The 16250-nt window shown below is 43.0% G+C and overlaps 1 protein-coding gene across 1 annotated transcript; it reads left to right on the top strand.

The window, feature by feature from the left end:
- The first annotated feature begins 6119 nt into the window (after window positions 1–6119).
- trib1 (tribbles pseudokinase 1) lies at window positions 6120–13168 on the top strand. Its single transcript, XM_023263037.3, has 3 exons — window positions 6120–6773; window positions 7552–7844; window positions 10570–13168. Exons 1-3 carry the CDS (start codon window positions 6447–6449, stop codon window positions 11042–11044), a joined length of 1095 nt encoding a protein of 364 aa, XP_023118805.1. The 5' UTR covers window positions 6120–6446; the 3' UTR covers window positions 11045–13168.
- The last annotated feature ends 3082 nt before the right edge of the window (window positions 13169–16250 follow it).

The following is a 16250-nucleotide window of genomic DNA, read 5'->3' as shown; positions in this document are numbered from 1 at the left end:
GCGGAAATGACAGGCTTATACCTCCAGTATACACCCGGTGAGTCAGACTCCTTAAAACAGCCATTTCAATCGAGGCATGTGTTTATGGTATTAATAGAAGTTAGATTATACAGCCAGCCATGTGATTACATTTTCAGGACATTAAGTGTGTTTTTCCTTTAAGTACAAATGTGGGCTTGAGTTATCATAGGAGGGAACAATACCGTTAAAGGAAACACCTGTGTAAATCTGTGGGAAAGGAAAAATACAGATTTCTTCATACAGGATAAGTACAATTTGATGGAAAAGAAGTGAATCATGTGGTGTGGCCTTCACGGTAAGGTAAACGCCTATCAGAGATTATATCACAGACCAGTGTGTTACTTGTTACTTGCAGTAAATGAAGGAATTTCTGCTGGAGGCGTGGTGTTAATCCTTCCAGAAGAGTTCCCCAGACCTGCAGTTACTGTGCCAAGGAGGACTGAGGCTGTTCTGGAGGCTGACTTTTATATTTTGGGTGGAAAATGCCATCATGTTCTACTGAGGCCAGAATCACAATGCAGACGCTGTGGTCAGATGAATCCATTTTGTATCAAGGATACCGACTCTAGTATTAAGGCTCAAAGCGAGACTTGGCTGTAGCTGATACTTTCCATACTGATAACCCTAGTTTCTGCTCTGGAGCAGCTGCAGGCCTTGATCAAACCCTACACCTCTGCTATAGACAGTACCCTGCCCTATCAGTTCTTTTCAATTCTAGTTCTATACTGGTGGACTAAACTCCCTGCTAAAGTACAGACAGCAGAGTTACTGGACATCTTCTTCCACAGATTGAAACCTTTTAAACTGCACCCAAACTGCTAACACTAAAAATACTCTGAGCACCCACTGTAGCTCTCTGAGAACTGCTACTGTACTTGTTTCAGACGGTTGCAATTTCATTTTTGATGACATCTAGCTTGTGCTCATTAATTAAGATTAAATACTCACTGTGAGTCTCTTTGGACATGAGCCAAAAGAGTGTAATTTAATGTTTTTTCACTTTGTTAACCATCTGTTTGTTGATTATGCTCTCTAGATAGGAGCACTTTGGCAAAGCTGATCAGTACAATTTAGTTGGAATTTATTCTTTAACAAGAAACTGACTCTGAATATATATATTTAAAACATATATAAAAAGAATTTAAGGTAATTTTCTATTCAGAACACAATGATAATCACAGAAGGTCTCCTCTTGCATTGCAGTTCATTGAGTTTGACAGCAGTGTCGCTGTCATTAACAAACATATTAACACTTCCCAAAAGAAGAATATTACTTCTCTGAAACTGCTACATGCTTTCAAAATAACCACTTCACGTGAATGCTGTTTCGACAGTAACTTGAAGAATTTTCTTTTTCAGCTAAAGCTCGTAGCGTCTCAGAAGACCTTTGGGGAAGTCTTTGTGCTGAGTATGAGCAAACATGACAACTCCCCAGTGTGAGAAGAAATGTTTTCCATCAGTGGGGAATAATGTGTAGGTGTGTGTTCCGATGTAAAAACAATTAGTGGCCACGTGCTGCGAAACCTGAGCACAGTGTAGTGTTGAAATTGAAAGAATGTCCGAAACCTAAAACTGGGTTGTGAAATGCATGAAAATCTGCCAAGAAGCCACTGATTCTAATCTGACCAGCCCCTCTCAACCTAACAGATCAAAGACACAGTGATGGGCAGATTGGGATAACTAGCAAAGGAAGGCAGGATTTTTTTTGGCCAGACTACAGTCTGGAGCTCCTCCACATCAAACAATCTCCATCTCAGCTCCTGGTTTGATTGATTGTCTTTGAGGTCAATTTAGGTTGTAAAAATATAGGGCCTACTCAGTGGAGATGGTTAATGTGGTCTGATGACTAATTTGGGATGAAACCTCAGCATTTGGGTTCATACAGTTCACTGAGTCTAGGAGCTTATGTCGAGATATACAGTAGAACAGAGGAGAACTGTAGCTTATAAGGCCTACTTTTTTTGTTGCACCCTGACAGAATAGTAATTCAATCATTTTTACTGCGAGTGTATAGCTGAATATCCACTGGCCCACTTCAATCTCCCACACTCTAATTCAACATTCACAGAAAACTGTCAGCCAGCCAGACACACAATGGTAATGGCAGACAACCAGACATTTGAAGAAAACAAGTTCCACTTTACAAAATTCATAAAAGAACACACGGCAGCAGGCTGAGTAATACCAACAGAGGAAGATGACGGGTTTGTAAAAAGACTCCTGTTGCATACAGTATTCATACTTTCCTCATCCTCAAGTGCACTTTGTCAGATGCTCCAGAATGGGGTCAAAGTTCAGCTCTAATTATCATACTTTAGATTTTTGACATAGTTCTGCACACAAGTGACTTTGTCAAAGAAATGCTGATTTGCTACTGGAGAGGTGACAGTGGCTCATGTATAAATGCTGAGCTTTGAGGCCAATGCAGAGCTTCTCTTAATCAACAATAAATGTTTAAAATAATATTAAAGAATAAATGTGCATCAGATAAAACAAATGTAAATGGACATTAGGCAGAAAATGCTTGGAACACCCTGGTTTGTGCATCTATGAGCATTGCATCATGTAGAAAATGCAAATGTTATGATATGATATGTGCACAAGTGTAAATAATTATGTGTTAAAATCCTAATAATAATTTCAGTGGCGTTCTGGTACTGTGCATGCTTTTTCAAGGTTAAAAATGCTAATAAATGTTCTTTTTTTTTTACTGTGAATTTACTGATATTTTACACATTTCCCCCATTTTGTTAAATTAGGCAATAACTTGTAAAATCACAGAAATAAACATTAATTTACACGTTAACCTTAAAAACAGGCCAAAATTGTAAAAAAAAAATAAAGAAAATTTTGACAAAAAAAATCAGTATTTTCACAAATAGTAGTTAATTCACGTACAATGCTTTACCGTGAAATTACTTAATTTTTACCATATAGAAAACATTATTTTACAGATGTTTTCTGCTGTTTGAAAGAAAATTATACACATTAATGATGGAAAAATGTAAAATTTTGTAATAAAAACAGGGCAGAACTGTACACAATGTCCATTTTGATAAGTACTAATTTATTCTTTAAAATGTGACCATTAAAATCCACAGTTTTACAGTATTTTTCTTCCAGATTTCTCCTGTTATTTTTGCTCTTTTTTGCAGAGTTCTTTTAACTGTAATTACATGCTGTCGAGACAAAGACAATCTTTCATATTGGCCTCCTAGTTGTAATTCTGAAACACAGATATCAGTAATTTCTGGCAGCTACAATATCTTCAAATTGGTGAAAAGAACAACAGACGTGCCAGCAGGCCTGAATAAAATCTGATTACCAGTGATGCATTTCCTAGTTTGAAAACGGAGCTGTTTTTTGGTGTCTAGTTGATAATAACAAGCCCTTACAAATATGAAACACAACAAAACTGGGTCAACCAGGCAATTTATCTGGTGTGACTAGCAGGCTTGTAGTGGGGGGTTACTTTCTTTGAATAATGCATCACAAGTTGAAATATTTGGAAGTTTTCTTGTCCCTGCTATTCTGCCAGTGTTGCAGTTCACTGAGACATCAATAAAACAGGACAATCTTTAATGCTACTAGCAACACCGGAGCTTTTACTGCCATGATGTTGTCTGCTGGTAGCACTAAGGGAATTAAAAAGCCATAGTGGTCCTCCACTGATTAGCAATATGTTGTTGCTTTTTTAGGTCAATATCAAAAGTGGAATATAATTTCTTCTATTTAAAGGCATCTGCAATTATATTTAATATGTTACAAAATAGTGAACAGCTTTGTCAGTAGCAAAAATCACCAGCAAACAGGAAAGAGACACATTCACTGCCTACTCGTGGCGCCCACTGTGGAAGACTTTATATTTATTTATGACTTGCTCAGTTCATCTCATTATTAGGCGTTTCCATTGGCAACATGAAAAGTTATCAATGAGCAAACACGAAGCTAATCTGAGGCTGCTTGTAAGGATCATCCAAAATATATTCACCGGATGTACTTTGAGGTTGGCAGCAAAGTTTCATGTCATGAGTTTTGTGTGAACCTCAAATCTGCAGCTCTGTCATTTTTTTACATTTGCATGCGTGTGTGTCCACGGTGACAGATGAGCCTAGATGAAGAGTAATTCACAGTGATGGCGGGCTGTCAGCCACATCCGATCTGAACTATTCTCAGAGCAGATCAATTCCCAGCCTCTTTACCGCTGCCAGTGGTGAGTGACTCAGCTAATTATAACAAGGGAGAGCATGCCCTGAATGCTGTTTTCTCCTCTCACTCACTGGCATGAGGATCCAGACACACTCCTACACAGACGGAGTATACACAAACATTACATGTACCCACACACACACACACACACACACACACAGGCTGACCAGCTATATAACCCATAAGCTACAACCTGCTGCTCAGCAACATAATCTAAATTGTGTAAGAGTTAATACACAACCTATACATCTCCGTGTGGCTCTCAGTGACACAGATACACACATGCAAGCGCTTTGTTTAGTCAACACGAGTCACTCAGGTTTTCCAGTGTTCACCTAAACGCTGCGTCACACACAAACAAGCTGCAAACATGCATCTTTACTTTGATGTCAGACAACAATAAACCTCCTCGACCTTCAGCACCTCTGCTGCCCGTTCCCACAGTGACTGCTCATCCTGTTTTCTGAACTTCTTACACAGAGAAAGAAGGGACCGCAGTGAGAGGAAACCTGTTCCTGTGCCTGCTCGGCAGCATGACAAACACACTTGCTCACAGAGAGACACACACATCAATCAGTCGGTGAGTCACCTTTTTCGTAGGACGACCACTGCACAAAGAAAGAATGCGAGGCCTAAATATAACACTCATCATTCCTATGGAATCTGCAGCGCGTCCATGTTTGGACAGCCTGCAGAAACAGCTTCGCATGACCTTTTTTGAGTCAAGCTGAGCCCAACTGCTGTGACCTGGTTAAGTGTGTGACCTCTGGTGGAAGGAACTGTGTGAGAAATGTGAAAAGAAGTTGTTTGGAACGACATGCTTCTGTTTGGCAGGAGGGGTTTGTACAAAAGAGGGGTGATGGCGCACACACACACACACACAAACACACACACACACTCACACACACACACAGAGGCCAGCTGGTGCTCTGTGTTTTAGTGAACGCTCAGTGAGCCTCCACTGCGCTTGTTCGACATAAAGCAGTGGAAAAAGAGAACTCTTGCGCAACACGCACACGGTCACACGTGCGTAACACACCCAGACAAACACTCACAAACATGCACATTTATAATTACCTACGGTCAGCTCATCTCATCGTTACCGGAATCTCTGCCTGTACTTCACCCTTCAATTTCAAGTTCCTGCATTCTGAAGTCCACAGTTCGCTGTTTATATTTTTCAGGATCATTGCATAATTCTCACACAGATTGCACAGTGTTGGCTCGCTTGTTAGTGCTATTTGGGTGTTTGAGGAGTTTGAACTTCAGTGTCTGTGGGAGCCCAGCTGCTGTGATGTAGTTACCGAGCCACACTAGCATATTTTATGTGAATGCTTATAGCCCAGCTTTATGGGGGTGAGTCATATCCATACTACAGGCCCAGCATGGGAAAATATCATGCTGATGTTAAAGCCAGAGTCCTACACAGGAGCTCCTTATGGGGACTATAGTTCACACTTGGGGCCTAACATTTGGAGAGCAAACAGCTCAGGTGGCACACAGGTCAGTGGAGGAACTGTTACACCTGGTAATAAATGGCAGCAGGAACAACTGAGTCAGAGTTTTAAACATTGTTAATTATTGCCTAAAACATGTGCAGCACGCTGCTTGATGAGGGCAAGCAACAGATGATTCCTTCGTTGCTCTCAGGTTCTTTGGTATCAGCAAAATCTCAAGAGCAGGAATGTGGAGATTCATGACACCGTGACAAACATCTAGAGAGACAAAGAATAATGCTTGAACCATATGTGAAGGGTCTGTGAAAGGTAATACGGTGTCATCAGAGCTGGAGTCGGTGCCGTTACAGGATTGCTCAATGGTTGTGTCACCAGGAGGCTGGACTGGTCGGGCGGAGTGTTTGAGCTCAACATCACTGGAGCGGCTCACTCACTCTCAGCCTCTCTGTGAGTGGTGAGGCGGTCTCGCTGTCTCTCCCTCTCTCTCTCCCACTGTCTCCCTTTCTCTCTCTCTATCTGTCTCTCTCACTCCGGGGCTCTAAAGGGATCGGAATTTTTCTCACCAAAAGTACAACAGACCTCAGAGCCACACGAGCGGTCTCCTCTCCGTTGGATTATTACCAAGAAATACGCGCCGAACTTCCAACTTAACCATGCGTCCCGCACGGAGGAATGGAGCACACGCTTTGTAGTTTTTTCTAACCAACAGTACGATACACCTTAAAAAGATTTTTATTTTAAATTTGGGGCTTTTTTTAAATGGTGAATCGGCCTATCAGGATGAACTTGCAGCAGTGGAGCAGCCCGGCTGTCTGCATCCGCACCACCACCGGGAGAGTCGCGCACAAGCGGCTGGACTCGGACGATCAGCCGCCGGCCAAATGCGCCAGGCTGAGCGCCGAGGCTGGGGACGCGCACGGAGGACTCACTTCTCCCGGTTCCCCGGTCAGCCCGGTGCCGACCCCTATCCCACCGAGCCACCAGGGACCGTCCAGGATAGGACCGTTCCTGCTTCTACCTCTGGCGGACCGGGAGAGCGTGCACAGCGCGATGAACACCGATACTGGCGATGAGCTACTGTGTAAGGTATGCGCAATCCCGTCATTGTGCAATTTCTTTGAATGAATGATGTTTCAAGACGTCGCGTTGCTCAACACACCGTCTGACATGTCATCCGTATTTAGCTGACTTTTTTTTCCTTCTTCTCGCCGAATGTCATTCTCACGCGAAATGTGTTGCACTTTGCGTAATAGCAGCGGCGTTGCCTCACGGATTTATTTAAATACGGAACTAAATAAGCCTCTATTATGTGAAATCTGTTTACAAGAAGATGACAGAGCAGTGCATTGTGGATCTGCAGCCTGTTTCCAGTCCACCTATCCCTGGCACTGAGCTCCACACTGTCTGTCAACTCGCCTCATTTGCATACACGTCACTGCAATACGCCACGCTGTGACAGAAAAATGCAAACATGAGAGGCAGAAATAAATAAATAAATAAATACGGAAAGATCATGATAGGGATCTGTCCAGATAGGGGACAGGGCCCTCCACTGTTCCACGTCCGTGTGTTTACTCTGCATGACGGAGCTGCAGGCGTTTGGCTTTGTTGATTAATAAAGTTAATCGCTTCTCGCCTCGGTGATTCATTTGTCATGCTTTTGCAAAAGCGGTGTATAGAGCTGGAATCAAAGCATATCCTACGCCTTTTTTATCTCCCTGCCAAATTTTTGCATGCCTGTTTCCTCAGATGATCATTAAGAACACACTGACCCACTGCCTCCTCCTCACATTCACTCCTTCTCCTATCTTCCTCATTTCCATCCCTTTGTCCCTTCTCTCATCTTTTTCTCCTCCTCTTCCAGGTCTTCGATATGGGGGTTTACCAGGAGAAGATCAGAGCCTACGGGATTCTACCAGCACACAAGAACGTGGCCGGCATCAGGGACATCATCCTGGGTGAACGCAAGGCCTATGTGTTCCTGGAGAAGGATTTCGGGGACATGCACACCCTGGTGAAGAGCTGTCGCCGGCTGGACGAGGAACACGCCTGCAGGCTCTTCCGTCAGGTGGCTGTGGCCGTGGCACACTGCCACCAGGCCGGCATTGTGCTGGGTGACCTCAAGCTGCGCAAGTTTGTCTTCACTGACGACAAAAGGTGAGACGTGTTGCATTTCTGCGCGTCTTGGCGAGCTGTGCACCATCCGGCAAGCGCGAGTTAACTTTCTTTGGATGCTCTCAAACTTGACGTAGTTGCAGTGCCAGCGAGGACACAGAGCGAGCATGGCAGAAGCTGATACACACAGGCCATGTGTGCAGATACCAATGTGGGCACAGGGAGAGTAGGAGGTTCTGTACTTGTGGAGGCAGACTGCTTTGCTTCCCAGATTTTCGCCCTCTCTGTCTGTCTCCCTTTTCTCACTCTCTCGCTCTCGAGGTGTCTCTTTGTATGTGTGTTGTGTGTTTGCCGTGCGTGTGGCGTGTGTGTGTTTGTGTGTGTGTGAATGTGGTGGGTGGTAGTTTGGCAGGGCTGCGAGACGAGGCTGCTGAATGAGACAATCGTGGCCTTCTGCGGTCTATATATTAGAATATATTTATTACTCATTATTTATTAATAAATTACATCATGGCTGGGCTGTGGAATAATTGATGCTTCCAACAAGGTTTCATTCAAGATACACTTTTATCCATGAGAGAGTAGTTCAAAGTACTATCCACAGACACACACACACTCACATATGCCCTAATGTCTGCATCTCTGAGTGCTACATTCTGTTCAGGAAGACACACAGAATCCCTGCTTACAAAACTATTTGTCGCCTCTTTGCCCTTGCGTCACTCTCTTTCCTGTAAGCGTCCGCTGATCCCCCCCCCCTCCCTCGGCTTTCCAAAGGCTCTTTTTTTTTTTTTTTTGCATGGAGACTTTTCAACAGTAACATTCTCCAGCCATGACCTCTGGGTTTGCAGGGGTCACAGCGGATGAATGAGAGCAGACAGCCAGTGAGAGAAGTTGAAGTCGGTTGTGTCCCTCTGATAGCTATACGGCTGCAGAGCGATGAGTCACAGTGTATATGTGCAGAGGGGAAGAGGAGCGGAGGGGGGCCTGCACGGCTCATTTTCATCCTTTGTATGCGTGTGTCCATACATGCATGTTTATGTGTGCGCTGATTTGCACATTCAGAGCTGTGAAGCTGCAAGTTTGAAACGGCTCGGTGCTCAGTGGTCCGTTAGCAGGGTGACGGCACTGCAGCACTAATGTTGCCAGACTGACCCACAAGACCCACTTGACCCACAAAGTTGTGGGATGACAGCTTTTATTTTTTTTGCCCAGCGACACACTGCAGCAGCACTAGGAAAGATCTCACTGTGATGTGATTTTGAAAACAAACCTTCAGGATTTTTTTTTTTTTTTTTTGCTGATAACATTAAATGGCTGTGTGACATAATGGAACTCTGCTGTATCCACACACAAAAAGAAAAAAAAATCCTTTATTTGTGCACCCTGAGATCACTCGCTTTCATCCAACCACAGACAAAAGTCAACATAAGTCTCCTTGAACTGTTACAATTCCTTATGACCTCATTTATTCTGTCATACATTCTCCAAATTCACAATCAGACAGCTTTTAAAGCCCCGACACACAAGCTGTGATGCAATGTCCCGGCCAACAATGCAGCTCCCGAGCCAGAGACGGAGAAAGTCACAACAATTTGACAAATGCTATCTGCGTTTCACACATACATACACACACACACACAGTGCAGTTGGAAAAGCCAGTTTAGGGAAGGTGACTAGCACTGTGAAGCATGCAAAGCTTCACTGTCAGGCCAGCCTTCCCGTGCGTCACTGATGTGGCAACAGCCATTTGAGGGTAATTATGGGATAGCTGGCGCCGCAAGTGTGGGACCCAGGTGCAGATAGCCTCGACTGGAGAAAGAGAGAGAGAGAGAGAGAGAGGAGGAGGAGAGAAGATATATACTCTCAACAGAAGGATGAGTCACTCTCTCCACCCCTCTAACTCTCTCTGTTCTGTTTCCTTTTCTGTCTGCATCTCTCTTTCTCCTCTCCTGACTTATCTCCTCCACTATCTCGCCGTTTAAACATCATTTGCTTTCTGTCTCGGCCTTCCTTGCTGTCACTCTTTTTATCCTCTCTCCAGCCACTCTGCCTCACAAGAGCCCCCCCCTCCCCAACACCTTGAATGAGAGATTAAACAGAGCAATTCTTGTGTGTGTTTGTGTGATAAAAACCTCAATCAATGCGCACAAATTAATTTTTAACCAGAGCTGTTGCTGTAGGGAGTTATTTTTTGTCTTCCCCAGAAGAGGCAAAAGCTTCCCATCACAGGCTCTATCTTTGTGTAATGGTTCTTTCATTGGTAAATGTCTCATTCTACAAATACGCACTCACAATCTTAGCTGCTCTGGTGCAGGACTAAATGTACGTCCTGTCATTAACATGGCTAAATATAGCATAGTGTGTGTGAGTGAGGAAGGAGGAGGAGGAGGGGACTGTTGGAGTAGTATATTTATATGTGTGTTTACGTGACCATGTGAGTGCCAGGGAGTCATTGGAAATTTGCTTAGGCAGCTCTGTTTCTTAAACGGGACTCACTGTGGTGCACTTAGGTCACAGTAAGTTCACTGGTGTGTGTGTTGTATTTATCTACGCTGTGTGTGTGACAGTCTGTCCATCTGTCTGTGCACACTGCAGATTAAGGCTAAAGGAAGGATGTTCCTAATTCATTTTAAGCCCTCTGTTGTAGTTGCAGTTGTTGTATAGCTGTTTTAAGTACAACTAACAGGCCTGCTTCAGCTAAATTAAACATTTTGTTAAAGGTCATTCCAAATGTCCTGACCTTATGTGAACTTTTCCCCTACAGGACACAGGTGAGACTAGAAAGCCTCGAGGACTGTCGCGTCCTGGAAGACCCCAACGACGACTCCATGTCAGACACCCACGGCTGCCCCGCGTACGTCAGCCCAGAGATCCTCAGCGGCTTCACGCCTTACTCCGGCAAGATGGCCGACATGTGGAGCCTGGGGGTCATGCTGTACACCATGCTGGTCGGCCGCTACCCCTTCCACGACCCGGACCCAGCTACGCTGTTTTCCAAAATTCGTCGAGGCCAGTGTTGTTTGCCGGAGGGCTTGTCGCCCAAAGCCAAGTGTCTGCTCCAGAGCCTGCTGAGGAAAGAACCATGGGAGAGACTCACAGCGGCAGAGCTGCTCGCTCACCCGTGGTTCCACCTGCCGCCGTCGTCCCAGGAAGTGGCGCCGGGTGAGGCGGAAGTGAGCTCGGCGGAACAGACGGTGCCGTCCTTTGACGTGGAAGAGGACGATGATCTGTTCTGCTGACGGACTCGACTCGGCCTGACTGAGGGACCAAAACAAAATTTGCTATGAGGGATTCATTGTCGTTATTTTTTACATTGGCACTTTTTAGAAACCCATTTGTGTACTGTTGTGTGTACATACACCCTCAAGCTTTCTACTTACTGTACTGTATTTTGTTGTTGTATACATGTTACTTGCTAAGGGCATTGTCCACAATGATCGTTCATTGTGTTTCTATATGTGTGTTTTTGAAATTATTTGGTGCTAAAAGAAATAACAATGACTCAGAATTTGCCAGATTAAGTTTAAAAAAAAAAATCTCTGAAGGCTCCTATGACTGTATCAGAGGAGTTTAAGCCCCCCAGACAAAACAGTAGTCATCAATGCTGGGCCTGAATTCATGAGGCTTCGTGCTGCATGAGATGAATCTTGAATGGGAGGCGAGGAGATGTTGTTCCTCTCACTCTCTGACCAGGCTGCAGGCTTCGAGGCTGACTCACCGATCAAGTCGAGGAGGACCGAGCGAGAAGCTTGACGTCTCGAAGCAGACAGCGACACGGAGTGAGAAAGATGGTTAGCAGAGGACTGATGTGTCATACTCAGCGGGACACTACCAAGGTGTCTCACTGCCAATCTGGCAATGTCTCAGCAAATGGAGAGCATTTACAAATCTCACACCACGCACAGAAGGTTGAGAAAGGCAGGGTGTTACTGGTGTAAGACTTGCAGAAAAGTGGGAAAAGCTTGTCACACACGCTCAACAACAAGCTGTGACTCCAGGCTAACACAAATCTTTGTAAATGGCCAGCAGGGAAAGGTACATCTCGGCTATTAACAGGTCTAAAACGTGCTCAGAGCTGAAACTTTCACACAAAGGTTGCATCTGAAGGGGAAGTATCTAATCTGACCTCGTGTATATGAGTGTGATCAGTCCATTTAGCTCGCCTGCAATCCTGCCTGTGTGCAATTAGCCACAGCTAAACCTAACACTAATGCTTCCGGTTTAAAGTAAAATGCTGGGAGCAAGTCTGGCTTTAAAGACGTGGTCGCATGCCTCAGCAGCAACAGAGATCGTTGGATAATTCTTGCGCCTGAAGGCAGCAGTGGGATTTCAGTAGGAAAAGCAAAAACACACAGAGAACTCAAACGGTTCTTTCTCCTGATGTCATCTAATTCTTTTGTCTCAATCTAATAATGTGTGTGTTTTTTAAGAGATGTGTCAAGATATCCACTTAAGGAACCGTCAAATCAGAAACACATTACAGAAAAATGAAGACTTTCTCAGCTGAGCAGTTGAACCTGTTTTGTTCATTTCTGTCGGAACATTATGTCAAGCCGTTTTTGCTTTAACAAAGCCGCGCTGTGCTGAGTGTTGTGCCCGTATCACTGTGTTTCATAAACTGAATGACTCTGAATCAGTGGCAGTCAGGCGATATTTGATGTTGGTTGTCTGCTGATGACTCAACACTTGAGCGTGTCTGCAGAAAATGGTCCTGACCTTGGCTGGAAGATTCTGTTCAGACCGTTTCACCTCTTTAATGGTACTTTTTTCCTCCCTTTTCCTTTTTTTTTTCTGTTGAAAGCTGTGGATCCAAGGAGACTAGTCCTCATAGTTAGTGACATGATGTACCACACTCTAAAAATATGCTTTATGTTGGTTTGTGACAGTTACAAGCTACTACAGGTCTGCAGCCAGATGCTTTTATTTTGTCCTGGCACACTAATGTTGACAATGGTACTAAATCTGGCAAATCTGAGAACTTGCTGTGCATTTAACTTTGGGTCACGCAGCAGGCTAACAAAACGCCTTCAGTTGTTTTCTCTGATCTGCTACCAGATAGGAAGAGACTTGTGACAATCTGAGTTTGTCCCTCACAGAAAAGTAATTTAAGAGATTTATGATTTTGTTTCTGGTTCATACATGTAGAGAGAGTCACGGGTTCATGTGACGTGTAGATTAAACTGACACGGGTGCACAATCTTCATATTGCACTGTGAATTATGTATTTGTGACACAACCTAGAGGCTATTATTAGTCCACACAGGTTACACACAAGAGTTATATTCATTGTACAAAATGTGTAAATATGTATATTTGAAATATGTGTGGAGTTGTTGAATAAAGATCACATTTTTTCATATTCACACGGCTTGTTCTTTCTCATCGCTGTCTCACACACACCCATACGAACATCTGCGTGCCTCAGAGCTCTTCCGGCGAGAATTTTTTCTCCATGCAGCTCTTCATCACGGCCAGAGAGAGAACAATACGTTTTCTCATTTCCCTCAGCGCTTTCAATTTCATCCTTGCAAGAGGAAAAAAGAGAAAAAAAACTCCTCTCTCGCCATCTGCGCCTCCAACCGTTTACTCTTCTCTCTGACCTTTGCGTAATGTAACATTTAACTCCTCAAACACACAAATGTCAATAGTGGGTCAGTGTCTTTTCCTGGAATACACAAGGGGGAGCACAAGCGCGGCTCTCGCTCTGTTTTTTTCTCCAGCTTCAACGCTAACCGGTGGAACTTGAGGTCAAGTCATCCAACACTGAACAACAGCACTATTAAAACTCAAATACACATATTCTTTCATATCCAGTCCACTTGTGCTTGTGAATCATTTGTTTGACCTATAAGAGCTTGGCATGTCTCCACCCTCTGTGTGTTATGACTACCCTAGGCATGGCTGGCCGGGGCTTGCGTAAGCGTTGTGCGCTTGTGTGTTCATGTGCATACCTGCCTGCGTGTCTGTGTGCATATGTGTGTGTGTGTGTGTGTGTGTGTGTGTGTGTGTGTGTGAGCCTAAGAGTCAGATTAGGTATCAACAGGGTAGCTGGAGTGTCTCAGATGCTGGGAAGCTGCCAACCAACGATTGCCTAACACATCAGAGCCAGGCTCCTCCGGGGATGACAATAGGGCCCCTGAAAAAGTAGGCTAGTATTAGGTCAAGTAGGGAATATGTGGAAAATGTGAGTGTGTGTGGAAAAGGGTGTGTTTGACAAGGGATTTGTGTGAAGGTGTGCGAGGAAGTCGTATTTTTGTGCCTACGAAGAGGTCAATCTGAGGTTACAAGAGTCAATCTTAATTAGAGCGATTCTTCATTTTAGGAAAAAGGTTTTTCTGACATTCTTGCTGACAGTTTGATAAATTAAGTGTACGACTGTGAAGCTGGCAGCTTAGATTATTGAGTATGACAAGGTGAAGGAGGAGGAGAAAAGAATAAAAGTAGAAAAGTCTACATAACAGCTCATTTTCAGATAAAAAAACAATATATATTATTAGAATCATTGAGTCCTGCCAGGTTGATTTCAACACCTTGGAACGTCCAGTCTTTATATCAGATTAAGCTAACCCATTAGCTTCATATTAGCATTTGGATATGTCTGAATATTTTCATCTATATTCTAAAAAGCAATTGAAGGGGCTTTAAAGTTCAAAAAATAAAAATAAAAAATAGTGATTTTTATAGTTTTTAAAGTTGCAAACATTATTTTGAAGACTTGTGTTGACATAATAATGTTTATAGTTGCATCAGCTTAAAATTCAATGTAATTTAAAGTTGAATTTAGTTGATTTAAAACAAAATTTAAGTTGATGTAACATAATAAGATTAAATGTGGAAGTCCCCTCCGCTATGTTAACATGTCTGGACCATTTCTGAAGGTGAAGATTGGTAAATTAAAAATACCTTTGATTGTAGGAGAAAAGCTAATTCTCCTAACTTAATGTAATTTGTTGGTTGAACACAAATTCATAACTCAAAAAGATTGGTGCCATCTGTTGCTTTCGTTTGTTTTGTTGAGCCCAAACATTTCCTAAAGTGTAAAGCTGGTGGGCAAAGAAAGTTACTGCCTGAAATGAAAGCTGTGGTTAACAAAAGTGTTTTCTGGTGCATAGTAAGTTGAGGTGAGGTGTTGGGAAACAGGTAGGCTGTGTGGCGAGATCCTCCTGTCCCTTCACCACAAGTGTAAACTTTATCCCTCCTTTTGATCCAGGATCATTTAACTTTCCCAACCACATGATCTTTTAAACGTCAGATTTCACAAACTTCCTCATGACGCATTAGCGATGGTGGTTGAATGCCACACACACACACACACACACACACACACACACACACACACACACACACACACACACACACACACACACACACACACACACACACACACACACCAACCAAGATGTGATGTGGTATCTCCCTGACTGTCCATGATGTCATTTAATAACACAAAAATGAAAGAATTGAGTTTTTATTGGTATTTCAAAGGATGTTTTAAGGGTATGTTAAAGGAACACTAATGCTACAGTCGTATTTTAAATGAGTATCACTGTAGAATTTCAAGGCTTCAGGTGAAAACTAAATGAACTGTTTCTGTTTCTCTGTGCGGATCACACAGGAGAAGGCAGTAATGTATTTGTCATCCTGCCATGTTTATTACAGCGACGACATACCAGGAAGTGAAGAAGCAGATCTGAGATTTGACAGTAAAGCACCTGCTTCAATCTCCGGTCTGAGATGAGAGAGAAAGCATTCTGCTTCTTCCTGGAACTTGTTGGCTCAGACCTTCCGTCTACTGCTACAATGGAAACATTCCCTCTGTTTAAATGACTCCTTGGCCTGATTTATTTCATAATACAAATCTTGGGAGGAATGTGAGGTATTGTTTTGATCATAGTTCAGTGAGGAGACTGAACGCTTGTAATGAGGCTGGTATTTTAATCATTTATCTTGAATCACAAAGGCATACCTGGGATTCATGTGAGGCAAGTGATTTTAGGATCTCTGCTGCAATCTTGTGGAGATACGGCAAACTACAGCTTTGTGTCAGAAACATGAATGCTGAACAACTTGCTGAATGCCACATCCTTGTTTGGTACAAAACCTCTAAATTTTATATAAGAAAACTTCCAGGCACTTTATAACTAGACATATGAGAATGACAACCTATTAACATGACAATTCCAGACTACATGAATAATTGTGTTGGAAGAACCCTTTAAAAATGACCCTTTGTTGATGATTTACTTAGTTTTACAGTAGATACTCACTAAAAATAATTAGTCTTGTTAATTGGCTTTATTAATAATCGAAGAATTCATAGTTTTGAAGAGGAGGCTGACATAGTTATTTATTTTTAATGGTTATTTAAAAAGCAATTATTTACAAAGACATTTATATTAAAAGATCTACCTATTTAGAAAGTGTCTGATAATTTTCAAGTGCATT

This window comes from Amphiprion ocellaris, chromosome 15 (assembly GCF_022539595.1).
Source record: "Amphiprion ocellaris isolate individual 3 ecotype Okinawa chromosome 15, ASM2253959v1, whole genome shotgun sequence".
NCBI lineage: Eukaryota > Metazoa > Chordata > Actinopteri > Pomacentridae > Amphiprion > Amphiprion ocellaris.
The sequence above is the reverse complement of the archived record's forward strand: the minus strand, read 5'-3'. Positions and strand labels throughout refer to the sequence as shown.

Bases quoted from the DNA above. Each gene is read 5' to 3' on its own strand.
- trib1 (XM_023263037.3), top strand. From the start codon at position 6,447: ATGGTGAATCGGCCTATCAGGATGAACTTGCAGCAGTGGAGCAGCCCG. The intron at 6,774-7,551 runs GTATGCGCAATC...CTCCTCTTCCAG, and splicing joins GCGATGAGCTACTGTGTAAG to GTCTTCGATATGGGGGTTTA. The intron at 7,845-10,569 runs GTGAGACGTGTT...TTTCCCCTACAG, and splicing joins GTCTTCACTGACGACAAAAG to GACACAGGTGAGACTAGAAA.